Below are 15459 nucleotides of genomic sequence, written 5' to 3'. Positions count from 1 at the left end.
CATCAAAAGAAATAAAGAAAATTCAATTATATAGTATTTCTCAAATTCTCAGGACATTGCAGAACACTTCAAAATTAATGATACTTAGTTACTGTTATAGTTAAATATGATAACCAATTTGTTCACCACAAGGACATTTAAAGAAACTTCACTGGTCGTGAACCTTTACTTCAGGGAAGACTTGGTCCTGGTTTAACATTTCATCCTAAAAATGGTTATCAGGAGAGAATATGCAGAAACCGTGTAGTGCACTTATCGCTGGGTGCCATGGCCTCTGCACCTCTCCGGCTGCCGGATTTCAGCCGTCGTCAGCTCCACGCCAGAAATTGGCGTGGAACTGAATAAATAATGTAACATTTTTGCATACAATGTCACAACAACGTTTTCTCGGTGAGATAAAATAATCAAGATACACTTTCTGGAAGGCAGATATTTGTGTCAATAGACACATCACTAATTTCAGGAGCAAGTGTAATATTAATGTCCAATAAAGAACCTAGTCTAATGAAACAATGTCTGAAGCCATCTACAACCCAGGGGGAATCACACTCTAGGTCAATGGTGTAACATGCAACACTCCAATATAAGAAAAATATGGGAAACATGTGCTTCACATCAAAGAGGACTGTCTTCTGAGTCAAAGCCTGTATAGACATCAATCCCATCCAAAACAATGAGGCTGTCAATCAGCAAGGATCTAAATCTGACTCCAAAACTGTGACCTACCTAGGATGTCTGAAAACAGCATAACACTGAGGAAAGATGCTAGGGGAATTTCACAGTAATTTCATTGCAATGTTAATGTAAGCCTTACTTGTGACTAATAAATAAATTTTAACTTGAATGTCTTTTCACACAGAGCACAATATTGCATCCACTCATGCAACAGGTCAACTGCAAATTGACAAAATGACAAAGATAGGGGGAATCTCCCCCATCATTGAGTCTACACAATGGTACTCTGGTTCTGGTTCCTAAACTAAAATTTCAGTTCGTGTCAACCTGGCTCAAGTTAACAAGGCTGTGGTGAGGAAAGTTGACACAGTGGGCTGAATTCTCCAGTCTCCTAGCAATGTGCTTCCTGCCGACGGAAGGTAGCATGTTGTTTGCTAGTGTTGGGATTCTCTGGTTCTGCCACTGTCAGTGGAAATTCCAAGTGATACCTAAACCAACGGGAAACTCACGGGCAGAAGGTGCACTGCTGGTGAGACTGGAGAATCCTGCTGGCGTGAACAGCGGGAGAATTCTGGGTAATATCCTCGGTAGAGAGTAGCCTGACCAAGCCCTCCCAGAATTACAATGCTCTCAAAACCCAAAGCCAGCAGCAGAGTTTGGTCGTCACCTTTCAAAGAAAAATCAAATTATTGGCAACCTTTATACCCCATTTGACAAGTTTGCTTTAATCATTTGCCGTTTGATATAAACCTGGCACCCAATATTTTTCAACAAACAATGTCTAACATCTTGCAAGTCCTGAAAGGTGTAATTGATGTTGCAGGTAAAAAAGACACCTCTGAAATTGTTAGTGAGTCCAAGTGCAGTAGTTTTATTACAAAAGCTTTTGGGAGAGACCTGGCACCTAACAGCAGTTTACCAGGCTTCTCACTAAACACAAACAAGTGTGGGTATTTATACATCATGGTTCCCAGCACTGGTCACAACGCAAACTCTGGTATCAGTCAGGACCCACAACGCTACTGATTCCAGACACAATGCAGCCCTGGCTTCAGCCAGGACCCGCAGCTTGTCTAGCAGCTTGAGTCACAACACAGAGATTGGTACGGTCATGATCCACAGCTTTTCTGGCGGCTTTGGCAGCTGCTTCATTGAAGTAACTTGTGTGATTATGGCTTCCCAGCAGGAGTCCTCCTGTCAAATGGCCGTTATCGCACTTTACCATCTGCAGTTGTTTAACTACGTTTAGCTAGTACAAACAGGTAAGGTTCGCAATGTCTGTAAAATAACATTCACATTTGACTATCTGTCTTTATGGAAATTAAAGTTAAAGAATGAAAGACATGAACAAGAAAGGAAAACACGAATAAACAATTTATATTAATGCCAGGAGCAATATAAGCTTGACGAAATCAGCCATGAGGAAGGGTTATATTTGTGATATATGCTAGGTACAAAATTCATTAAATTCATTAACCCTTTACCTTCTTCATTGGCCACAAGGATAAAAGTTAAGAAATTGTAATTCTCATTACAAGGGTAGGAGGTTATGGGGGTAGGGCCCGGGCGGGCTTGTGGTTGGTGCACACTCGATGGGCCAAATGGCTTCTCTCTGTGTTAAGGTTTCTACGTTTCTTCTATGATTCCATGATTCATTGGCATGGTGATGTCTTGGCTTCTGGAGTATGACTCTTCTGGAGTTCAACATCGCTTCATAGAAGAAAGAGACATCACCTGTGCTAACAACACCAAGTGCTATTGGGAACTTGACAAATGAGAAATTTCTATGTCGTCTTCACTGCTTCTTGTCAAGTATATTTAAAATCTTCCTTAATAAATTATATTTGATTCATAAGGGGCAAATCTACCAAAAAAGTTCTAAAAGTGCTGAATTGGTGGGAGAAATGGCGTAAATCACGATAGTTTTCTCAGTGTGAGTTCAGACCAGATCTCCACATTCTGTGCACTGCAGAGGTCACAACCATGAATCTCATTAAAAGCTCAGGGGGAGGGGCCTATTTGTGTCAGAGTCTGACAGTTTCGAAACTCTGCACATGCGCAGTGGTCCTGAACTGACAGCCTGCAGTTTGCTGGTCAGCTCGATCACTCAACCCTCAAGTGTGCTGCCCCTCCAGCCTCCCCCACAACTGATCATGGCCCCACGTCCATTCCTGGGCCGGCCCCAACAGCCCACCCCACCTGTCCCAGAGCAACCTGATCTTCAGCTGCCCCCTCCCAGCAGGGATGATCCTCCTGACCCTCACAACAGCAGACCCCCCCACCACCCCCACAGACACTCTATGGGAGCCAGAGCCCCCCACATCAGACCACTGGCCTCCTTCCAGCCAGGACCAGATCCCAAGGCAGAGTTGCAGCGGGACCTCTCCACCTCCATGGATCATCCCCAGGCCCTGTCCCGAGCTGACTCCACCCCCTAGGTCCTGCCCCTAGAGTGGTCCGCTTCCACTTTGCCTGAGATCTGTGAGGGGGAAGGGAGAGTCTGCTACCATTCTGCCTGAGATCGGTGGGGGAAGGGGGCGAAAGGGGTCGCTATCAGACCATGAGAATCACGCCATGCCCATAGTGACCTCCCTCTGATTCGCCCACCATTTCTAAACTTAATCAGGCCAATCACTGGGTATTTGCATATAAATGACTCCCCAGCACTTGTTCCACAGCAACTGCAGGGGATGGCCACCAGGAAGCCCGCACCATGTGTCTTGGAGGGAGCAGACTTCTCAATGGAGAAGTCAGAGTACTCAGCCAGAGTAAGTGACCCTCATACAGGTTTTCTGTAGACCCCTCGCACACCCCTCCCACCTCCACATTCATCTCTCACCCAGCCACTCCAACATTTGCCAACACCTGTCAGGAGGATCTCCTCCCCCATCCCCCAATCACCATGTCCCCTCATTACTCGCTACCATTCTCCTCATACTGCAGCTCCCACTCAACACCCACACCTGCCACACCTCATTACCATCCTAAATGTCAACACTGCCGCCTACACTCTCTCTTTATCAATGTCATTGCAGGTTTCCTCCCACAGTCCAAAGATGTGCAGGTTAGGTTGATTGGCCTTCGTAAAATTGCCCCTTAGTGTCCTGAGATGCGTAGGTTAGCAGGATTAGTGGGTAAACTATTGAGGGATATTGGGGTAGAACCCGGGTGGGATTGTGGTTGGTGCAGACCCGATGGGCCAAATGGCCTCTTTCTGCACTGTAGGGGTTCTATGATTCTAAATCACAACAACTGCATTTAAATGCATTTGTAGGATTGCCATTGTGCCTTTGCTGCTCACATATCTCACAGGACAAAATAAACCGCAACAAGTGTGAGAAGCACGCACAGCTGGAGTAATGCCAGAGCTCAGAACCCTCATGTTGTTCAGGGAGACAGCCCTCAAGCTGGCTGGGGGAGAGGAAGTGTATCTTATACTTGATAGTGAAATGGAGACAGTAGACAAACATAAGAATCCTCAAGAAATGCTGTCATACTCCAAGTCTCCCCTTGGACTTCTTTCCTTTGACTTGGTTGGTTTTCAGTAAGAGTTGCAGTATCTGGGTGCACTGTCAGTTTGACGCTCAACAATTGGTTCTCCCAGATATATAATTGAATGTTCTTCTTGAGGAATAAGAATAAGATTTCTCCTGTTCCTCCTTATTGTACATTTTTGAGTATGAATTAAGTATTTATTGTTGTTGTTCCTTTATCAATGCCACCTTCTCTGTTTTGGTTTCTTATCCAAACCTTGTTTCCTTTGTTCAGCCTAGGCATGGTTCTGGTATGGTGTGCCCGACTGTAAGTGGAAGCTTATTATTTCCTGTTGCACTGTTCCTAGTTCTTAACTATCTGATCATCCCAGACTGCTAACTTTGGGATTAATTTACTGGACAGCATGAGAATCTAGGTATGGCAGGTTCGGCATGTATTTTATCAAACCCAAGATTGGTGAAGATCTGGAAAGAACGGCAGGGCTGGAAATTCACTGATTGCTTTGTGTTTTTGCGGGACTGCCATTATGCCTTTGCTGCTCACAAGCCTCCCACTCCTCCTTCCTTTATTTGAGGATGGTCTGAATTCTTTTCTCCTATCACCCCACCTTTGCAACAACCTCTACTCTGTGGGTTATAAACTGCAGGAGTTTACATTCCATCGCAAACAAGTGCAAATTTCCTTCCAGATACAGAGAACCCATAAATAAAATCATATTCGCTTGTCAACATACCTTAACCCAAGCCCCCACACTGAAACTATTAAAATTACGACTATTTCCTTTCATAATACCAGAGAATAAAGGTTTCCTCTTTGGTACACATCGATTAAAGCAATGCATGGTTTGTTCAAACAAAGGTCTCACCCCAAGTTCACAAAATATTTATCCACTTCTTCAAACTGCTTTGAAAATGAACATGGAAATAGTGTTGCGAATATTGAAGCAGCTTTTGCTCAGGACTCAATGACTCTATCATAAAACAATTTTGTTTCTTCACGAACAATTGCTTTCCTGTTTCCTTGGCTGTTAATTGCCCAACAAAAAAAATCAAAACTGAACCATTTAATTTTAAACTGTAGTTATAGAGTAAAACCCATAATATTACAGATTCTAAAAATTAGTACAACTATCAAAGTCTTACACACATCATACACAGATGGTGTGGTAGCACAGTGGTTAGCACTGCTGCTTCACAGCACTAGGGACCCATGTTCATATCTGGCCTCGGGTCACTGTCTGTGTGGAGTTTGCACATTTTTCTCATGTCTGTGTCAGTTTCCCCCGAGTGCTCTGGTTTCCTCCCACAGATGTGTGGGTTAGGTTGTTTGGCCAAGCTAAATTGCCCCTTTATCAGGGGGACCGGTAAGGTAAATATGTGGGCTATGGAGATGGGGTCCATTGGGACTATTGTTGGTGCAGGCTCAATGGGCCAAATGACTTCCTTTCGCACTGTTGGGATTCTATGATTTGATCATGATACAACAGAGAGTTACATGACTAAGAGCTAGAAGGAGAAAGCTCGTGCTTTGGACAGAGCAATACCATTATATCTGTAAAAACTATGTTCATACAATGAACCAGTTATCCTTCAGACGTATCTATGTCTTCATAATTGTCGTTAAGCCAGTCACAACCAACATCCATCAGCCACTTCTGCTCCATTCAGGATTTTGGCAGGCTTCCCAAAACTGGAGGCCCAATGAGAAAGCCACCACTCCCAGCCATTGAACTAAGTCTCCTCTCAGACTTTGCTATGATCAACAAACATATCATCCTAACAGTATTGAGGGTAAATTCTCTGAAAGAGTAGAGATAGGCAGCATTGTGGCTTCTCATCCCTATGACTCCATCTTTGAGAAATGGAGCCTTAGGCTCCCATGATGATCTGGCTTGTCATCAGAAGACCCCCTTGACTGATCTGGCAACCTCCGTATGTGGCAGGGGATACTTTGAAGGCAGGAGAATACTGCCAGCACTGCAAAATGGCACCGAAGTGGAAGGTAATTGGCATTACCTCCATGAAGCTGGTAGCTAAACTGGGTCCCAGTCATTCATGGATTCTTCCCTATTTTCACAACTCCCATGTCTCCAACCAATCCCCTGATCAACAAACATATCATTCTAACACAGAACCTGTGAGAAACTATGTACACCATTATAAATTAATACGAAGTTTCAAATAATACTTTGAATCAAACATTTGCCACGGTTTTCGTCAATAGTCATTGCCTCAGTATTTTTTAGGAAAGTCTGCAAACCAGTACATCAGTGTGACAGGATTCAAGCTGTGTGATTTTATTCAGTTTTATAACCATTTGAACTGCTGCAAGATTAGTTCATTACAAAAGCCAAGTTTAATGAATATTAGACTAAAATTATTTCAGGTAAACAGAATGTGAAAGGAAACTATTTTAGCTCTAAGTTTCATCAACAAAAAAAAACTTTAGACATGAGCCTCTATACATGCTTATCTGTGTGTTCTTTCTGAAGCTTACATAATGTAATTAACAGAGCATTCATTCATTATATGTTATTTTACTGACAAGGTAATGTGAGAGGCAGGTAAACAAATCTGTCTTGTTTCTTGAGGCTTTGAACCTTAAATTATTTGTGTTTTCTCTCTGGTTGCCATGGATTTCAGAAATCCAGAACGTAAGTGGTCTGAGCTAACCCTGGTTTTTATTCAGGGGAGGAAACTGCTATGCTAAATGCAAAATTATTGCACTTAACATGAAACACATTTCTTTTTATTAATGGTACTAGCGTGTTATTTATTTTACACGATTAGTTGACTGCTTATATTGATAACTAATAGCTGGTATCAGTTTTACTACATAACTAAAGAGGTATTTCTAAATTGACTCATCGTCTTAAAATATGCATTGTGGCCTATAGCCATTTCAGGAGCCTTGAACTGATTTGGCCATGATTTTAAGTTGTGATATCTTACCCCATCATTGGGGTCCATGCCATTTTGAAATGGGTCTCTTGTTGGGCCCATTGGTGGGTTTTAATGTGCGAATCGGGGTTGGAATTGGGTAGAGCATGCACACCATGCACATTCTGATAAGTCCCACAAGTGATAGATCTGAGTGTACCAGCGATGCAGCTTTTAGTTGTAATAAGTCTTTGGAGGCAGAAGTTCCATCACCAAAATCCCTTTATTTACAATTCCAACAGCAGGACAGGGAGTGCTATCATCCACAGTCTACCTTTGGGAACGCCAGAGGAACTGACACTCCCAGTTAAATAAAAGGAAAGGACTGCCCGATTGGCCCATCAATTGATTCCTTAATCGGGGGTTCATATTCCAATAGGCCAACCTCAATGATTGAAATCATTATATTAGTATTGCTTTATTGAAATAGAAATGCTAATCCAGGCCCGAAGAAATGTCCAAGGTCATAGGATTCCCCTGGTCAGCACACCCAATGGCACTCTAATCGACATACTTCACCAACCAAATGTTTGAGTATGAAAAGGACAAAATCAACTCTATTATAATTCCTAAACAACAGTCCATTTTTCCATTAACAACAATCTAATTAAAGCCCATAACTTAGAACTGTTCCATAAGGAGGAACAGACTTGTTTTTCATTTTAACAAGTATTTCTTCCAAGAGCGCAAATTATCTTCCTTCGTCTTGTCACACATTTTGTTCACAATATCAGAAGTCGAATCATGTTCTAAAAATCCCAAGATAGATATCTTACTGAAACTGGCGGGATTGCATTCAATAGCAAAAGGAATTGATGGAAATGTTTCATATTTGTCAATCAGTTTAATTTAACCAATTCACTTTATCAGATGCCAGGCTAATTTCAAAGCAAAGTTAATCTTCAATTTCAATTTCCAAAGAAATTAGTGAGATAATGAAGAAATTCAAAGATTTAAAACCAAAGATGGTAGCGCAAGGACAAAAGTTAAAATGATCTTTGTTAATAATGTCCTAATTTTGCTTAAGTCCTTAATGCATGATGCAATTTCTTCAGATTTTACAGCCACAGTTGAAATGAAGGCACTTATCACTGATCCCAAAGAAAGCTATCCATAAAACTCCAGTGATCATTGTGGCATAGACTTCCCTTTTCCCAATGCTAACTTAATTCTGGCATCAGCTATAGAGGAACTCTGGCATCCAGAATCATGATGTGGAAATGCCGGCATTGGACTGGGGTTAAAACTGTAAGAAGTCACACAACACCAGGTTAAAGTCCAATAGGTTTATTTGGTAGTAAATGCCACTAGCTTTCGGGGTTTGCCCCTTCGTCAGGTGAGTGATGAAGGGGCAAACCCCAAAAGCTAGTGGCATTTACTACCAAATAAATCTGTTGGATTTTAACCTGGTGTTGTGAGACTTCTTACTGTGTTTATCCAGAATCATAACATTAAGCAGGTGAAGCAACCAATCACACTGAAGAATTCTTACAATCAACAGACCATTGAATAAAATTGATTACTTTCGCTTTTTAATGATCTTAACAGAGTAAAATATATATTGGGACATATACATTGGATTATGAAAGAAGTTGGAATACCAACAATAAACTTAAAAACTAAAAAGAAAATCTGTAAATTTTTTTCTCAATGTAGAAATTTGACCTATCATAAATAAACTTAAAATTAAAAGTGCATTGATCTTTTTTCTCATAATGTAGAAATTTGGCATTCTGCCATTGTGAATCTAGTTTTACAGTGCTCGAGACTTTGCTCAACAATAATTATTGTGCAATATGGAATTCAAAACCCAGTTACATCTTATTCAACCATGATGTAACGTTTTAAAGGGACTTTTACAATGAGGCTAACAGCATGGTAAATGGAAGTCTCGTCAAAGTAAGTGACTCCTAAGATTGCCATCTGCAATGGTTTTAACTCACTTGAAATGAATGATTCATACTGTGGTTAATCACTACTGATGACTGACATAGAAATGCCATATGATAACTAACCATATTGTCATATGGGGAACTTGAAATTTTTTTGCAGAATAAGGTCAATGTGAAAACAAAGGTTGCTGGAAATAATTGAAGTCATACAATACAAATCGAAAATAAGTGCAAATGATTTCCAGAATTTTAAGCTTAAGCAATGTTAATTACTCAGGGCTTAATTACAAACGGTTGAAAGCAAGTATTTAATATTCTATTGGTAAGATTCACAAACTTTTTGTTTCAATTTCCAAAGTAGCCCAATGTTTCAATTCCTATTTTTGATGCAGAATATCAGATTATATATTAACTGCTGAATTTAAATCATTGCACTCGACTTTGCATTTACTTTGTTTTATCATAGTGACGCAAAAGTGACTTACATGGAATCCCAGTCCATTGTGGTTCCTAGAATAGGGATAAAATGCTCCAAGTTGCATCCAGCGAAGACACAGTTCATAGGTAGAATTTTGAAAAAAGCCACAGATGTCTGCTCCAGTCTGTGTGTAAACATATATATTATTCCACAAAGAACTGCTGAATTTCAGCATAAGGTAATGAAAAATACCAATCAGCACATTATGTACCAAATACTTCCAAATGGACTTACATAGGAAATTCCAAATAGACTGAACTCCATCATTCCTAGAATGCAGAAAAAGTAATTATTTCATTGCATTTGGTTATGATTCCAGTAGAGATTGACAAACCATTATTTCAATAGGTGACTCTGAACTTCAGAATACTCTGAACTACAGAACAGTTTACTTCTTAAGTTTTAAAACAACTGATCAGCCTCCTCCTGGATTATACTTTACTCCACCTCTGAAATGGACACTTCATTTTCCAGAAACAAGTCTGAAAGCCTCTGATTAGATCTTTTCTCCTTCCCAGCCCAGTAGCTTCTAATCTCCAAACTGATTTACATGGTGAGAATTATCCATGAGATCCCTCCCTCCTTCCAAAGTTGGGAAAATTTTCCTCCCAGTTTAAATCATCAAGAACTTGGTATCTTCAATCTGAGAGTGAGTAGCCACACATTCTGCAAGTGAACAGTTGAGACTGGCTGCCTCTATCTCTCTGTTCTTTCCCTCCAGCAGATTCTTGCAGACTTCTTTCTTCTTTAAAATCCCTAAGCTAATCCCAATTGCCCACATTTGGCCCATATCTCCCTATATCCATCGTACATATGTAACTATCTAAATGCTTTTTAAAAGATAAAATTGTACCCACCTCTACTACTACTTCTGGCAGCTTGTTTCAGATACTCACTACCCTCTGTGTGAAAAAATTGCCCCCCTGGACACTTTTGTATCTCTCCCCTCTCACCTTAAACCTATGCCCTCTAGTTTTACACTCCCCTACCTTTGGGAAAAGATATTAACTATCTAGCTGATCTGTGTTCCTCATTATTTTATAGACCTCTATAAGATCACCCCTCACTCTCCTATGCTCCAGAGAAAAAAGTTCCAGTCCATCCAGCCTTATAACTCAATCCATCTCCTTATAACTCAATCCAAGTCCCGTGGCATCCTAATAAATCTTTTCTGCACTTTTTCTAGTTTAATAATGTCCTTTCTATAATAGGGTGACCAGAATTGCACACGGTATTCCAAGTGTGGCCTTACCAATATCTTGTATAACTTCAACAAGATGTCCTAACTCCTGTATTCAATGTTCTGACCAATGAAACCAAGCATGCCAATGCTTTCTTCACCACTCTGTCCATCCGTGACTCCACTTTCAAGGAACTATGAACATGTATCCCTAGATCTCTTTGATCTGTAATTCTCCCCAACGCCCTACCATTAACTGAGTAAGTTCTGCCCTAATTCAATCTACCAAGATGCATCACCTCGCCTTTGTCTAAATTAATCTCCATCTGCCATTCATCAGCCTGCTGGCCCAATTGATCAAGATTCCATTGCAATCCTAGATAACTTTCTTCACTGTCCACTATGCCACCAATCTTAGTCTCATCTGCAAACTTACTAACCATGCTTCCTATATCCTCATCCAAATCATTAATATAAATGACAAATAACAGTGGACCCAGCATTGATCCCTGAGGCACACCGCTGGTCACAAAATAATTGTCTACAACCACCCTCTGGCTTCTGTCAAGAAGCCAATTTTGAATCTATTTAGATACCTCACCCTGGATCCCATGAGATTTAACCTTAACAACAAAGGTAACTGTATGTTTGGGCTATTAAATGTTAGTGTTCTTTCAGGCTAGTACAGGTGGCATATCTAACTTCACCCAATTCCCCACTCACTGCAGCATCCAGGAAGTGGCTGTGACTCTGTATGCAAGGAGATTGACTTCAATTGACTTCTTTCTCACTTGGGAGAAGTAGGTGGAGCGTAGACAGTTTAGTGCACTTCCTCATGGTGCAGAGCCATTGACCATACATATGCAGCTTTGCTGAGATATACCGTACTGGGAAAGAATTCCACTCACTGAATGTGGCCATATTGGAAAATCATATTATCCCGGTAGTCATTATGATGCAATCTATCTGTGCCAGTCTACTGTTCCGTCAATTTTTCAGTCAATACATCACACCAGAGGATCACTGCTATCTGTTGTATCTCCCTCCTTAACCTGACTACACATAGTCACTGGGAGCTCTGCTACTATGAGAAACATTATTGAGCAGACAAATGGGGATGTTGAAGCAAATGTTTCACTGCCTCAACACACTGGAGAAGCCCTCTGTAGCTTCCCGGCATGCGTGCCCTGATTCATCTGAGGGTATAGTACTACTTTCATAGCTTCATTAATCATCTCAGGTTGAGATGGTAGATGAGGTAGAGAAGAAGAAACAAGAGGAGGAGCAGAAGAGGGCAGCAACAAAACTATGTCCAGGATGGGCTGCCTGTGAACACCTAATCTCATCTTAGTTCCTGTGGGCACAACCCCAGATCTGTATTGTCCAACAGCCTCACATCTTACATTGGCATTGATAGAGGATTAACTAGCTAACAAGAAGCAGAGAGTTTGGACAAATGGGTGAGTTTCAGTTTGGCAAATGATAAATAATGGAATGTCACAGGGATCAGTGCTGGGGCCCCACTATTTGCAATCTATACTAATTAATTCAATGAAGGTTTTGAGCGTATTGTACTCAAAGGAGTGACAGAAAGCTGTTCAACTTTACTCACCTAAGATCCAAGACAAGGGCACGCCAAGAGAATTGCTGTGTGTTGATGATGCCACACAAGCATTTCACACTGAGTGACAGCTTCAATGGTAAATGGGCGGATTCTGTCATACTGATAACAAGCCTGGTTTGAGTATCAGCATTTGGAAAACAAACTTCATGGCCCAGGATGTTGCCATAGTGCCATCTATCAGTGACAATATAGCCTTAAAGTTGTTGATAGCTTCACATACTGAGGCTCTACAATCACCAGGAATCTGTCATTGGATGCTGAAATCAACATACATTGTAAAAGCTGAAGCAATTGTGTCCCAGGTGAGTAAGAGAGTGTGGAACGATGGCTGTCTGACTGCGCATATTAAACAGCAAGTCTACCAAACCAGCATCATCAGTGGACTTCTCCACAGTGGTGAGACCTGACAACACAGGCCGGGCAGGAGTAAAGGCTGAACAATTTTCACCTCCACTATCTAAGACTTATCCTTGGCCTCTCTTGGCAAAGCAAGTTCACCAACTCAGAAGTGCTGGAGCATGCAAAATCCACGAGTGTACCCTCATTTCTAGTCAATGATGCCTACACTGGCTTGGCCATGTTCTTTGGATGGATATACCCATATACTCAAAAGAATTTCTGAAAGATGAACTGCCCCTGGTCACAACCTTGTGTGCATCCATGACACCCCCTACAAGGCCATCTACAAGGGGTGATGAAGACAGTGGGCATTGACAGCTGGAGAACATTTGGCCATGACCACTCATGGCCAATTGTTTGGAAGGGCATTGGAAGAGGCGAGCAGAAACAAAAAGCTCAGCTGGCTGAGAAGAGAGCCCACAGAAAACTGTGGCCAGTGAATTGAGCACTTTCTCAGCATAATGTTTTCCTCTGTAGTAGCTGCTATGTTAGACTGTGGTTCCTGAGCTACAGCAGGTAGTGCTTAACTCAAAGTTGACCACCACAGCATTAACCATTGTGTTATGAGACAGAAAGCTGCCATCTAATGTAATTACATCAGAAATGGTTTGAAGTAGCTCACCTTGGAGAGTGCAAGTCAAACTACAGATATCAAGAAAGTTGGACGTGAACCAGTGATATTGATGAGGCTCTGCAACTGACTTCAACATCTTTGGGCTAAAGGAAAAGTCAGATCAGGCTCCTGTTTCTGATTCAGATTCAATGAAACGACCTCTGCTGAAAAGCACATGTGGATGTGGTCCACTTCCTACTCTTCCCCACAAAGCCCTGCACCTTCACTCTCACATGTTTGCCAAGACTCACTGTGCAACCTCAGCTCCGAAGTTAGGCTACTTAACGAAGAGCCCAGAGGACTGCTAACATAACTGGGATTCTACCACTGCACAAATCATTGCTTTCAGGGTGGATTGAAGAGGACAGAAAATAGAAACGAGAGGAAAAACATTAAATGTTGCTTGATTAAAGATACAAGAATTTTACACTTGGTACCAATAATTGATTTATGCATTTGGTCCCAGGCAGCTGTGTTGTCTCCAAGCCAATGTCCCGCCCATTGACCACTACTTGGGAACGTTGAACGGGTCACCACAATTCCACGCTCTCCAGTTATATTCTGCAAAGAGCTATAAGAAAAGTATTGTTAATTGCAATGTCAAGAGTAAGGAGGCACTCAACAATTAGAAGTCAAGTGATCTCATTTGAGAACTGTGAATTTTTCCAAAGATTATATCTAAAACTTGCTACTTTGCTTAAACAACTATATTATTGTGTTTTACTGTGTTTTTTTTAATCTTTCCTTTTCAAGAATACATGTTAACCTCCCAAAGCAATGGACAAGCACAAAGTTAGTTTTCAGTTGTGGTGAGGTTAGGATAAATAGGCCTAGGTAGATCAGTATCATTCCCTTGTCATTTTAAAACCATACATTTGTTATTATCTTTATTTATGCTTTCATTTCACGTTATCACTTATAAATAATAGTGATAGTTAAGGCAATTTGAGAACCATCGCGTTGCACCCATTTTTGGGCACAAAAATTTGGTAAAGTTAGGCATGAGGCGAGTAGTGCAATCTGTGCCTGCCTCTGCACCAGTTCCCCCTTTACCAAGGCCCACAATGGGCGCGACAGCATTTTAAATGCATTTGCATGCATTTAAATTAACTTAATGGGCTGCGCGCCCAATTTTACTGTCACTCTCTTTTCCACCACGTTTGTCCATCAGATTTGGCACAAAACAGACATGCTGTACAAAAGTCCGATGTGGGCATACCAGTGCTCCAGCTAGTGAGGAGGTAAGTGCCAAGCACAGACAGTTCTCTGCTTGAGATCAGTAGAGGGGAAGGGGGTCTGCTTCCACTCTGCCTGTGATCAGTGAGAGGGAAGGAGAGGTCTGCTTCCACTCTGCCTGTGATTGGTGGGGAGAAAGGTAGGTTGGGGGGGGGGGGGGGGGGCACTGCCACTCTGCCTATGATCAGTGACTGGGAAAGGGGGTCTGCTGCCACTCTGCTTGAAACCAGTGAGGGAAGGGGGAGCGGCCCACAATCGGTCTGGGTGGCGGGGGTTGGGGGGGGATTGCGGTAATAAGAGGGTCAGTAATGTTGTGGGGGCAGGTAATGTCTCTGAGGGCTATGGGGAGGCATTATCTGGCTTAGGAGGGATGGAAGAGGAGAGCGTTATCCTGTCATGCACAGATGGAAGTGTCAATCAGAGCTGCCCCGCCACAGGCTTCTGCAGTGTGATTTGGACTTGCTGATATACTTGCAGGCAGAATGTGTATTGGGGTGCCTGAGAACGGGTCTAAAAGTTGGATCTGAAACACTCCCAGTTTCAAGTCTGCCCAGCACTTAGAATCAAAATGGTAAAATAGGGCCCACAGAATTGATTTTGTTTCTCTGCAGCATAAGTTGAGAAACTGGAAGAATCAAAACTGAGACACTTCATTGACACTACTGGTAGTAAAAGTGTCATTACAGTGTATCATGTTCACATATCCAGTTTCCATTCTTTATGTGGACATGAGGATTCATAAATGGGAAAAGTAGTGACAACAGGAAAGCAGAAACAAATGTCAATTTCATATGGCATTGCACATAGGAAGATGCAAGTTGTTTGTTATTTCAAAGTCATATATTTTGTCCTTATCATTTTCTTTTAATTCTTTCTTGGGGTGTGGGGCATTACTGACAAGGCCAATATTTGCTACCCATTGCTAATT

At 41.7% G+C, this 15459-nt stretch overlaps 1 protein-coding gene across 1 annotated transcript in view; it reads right to left on the bottom strand.

Moving 5' to 3' along the window:
- Positions 1 to 15459, bottom strand: part of si (sucrase-isomaltase) — a 237232-nt gene that overhangs the window by 21913 nt on the left and 199860 nt on the right. Inside the window, exons 39-41 of the mRNA XM_080185474.1 lie at positions 13733 to 13866; positions 9714 to 9748; positions 9487 to 9603 (exon numbers count right to left, since the gene is read on the bottom strand). Coding sequence (XP_080041600.1) covers positions 9487 to 9603; positions 9714 to 9748; positions 13733 to 13866 — 286 coding nt within the window. The remainder of the gene's footprint in view (positions 1 to 9486; positions 9604 to 9713; positions 9749 to 13732; positions 13867 to 15459) is intronic.

This window comes from Carcharhinus amblyrhynchos, chromosome 3, assembly GCF_965287045.1.
Source record: "Carcharhinus amblyrhynchos chromosome 3, sCarAmb.v2.hapA, whole genome shotgun sequence".
Classification (NCBI taxonomy): domain Eukaryota; kingdom Metazoa; phylum Chordata; class Chondrichthyes; order Carcharhiniformes; family Carcharhinidae; genus Carcharhinus; species Carcharhinus amblyrhynchos.
Note: the sequence above shows the minus strand (reverse complement) of the source record. Positions and strands in the feature narration are given on the sequence as shown.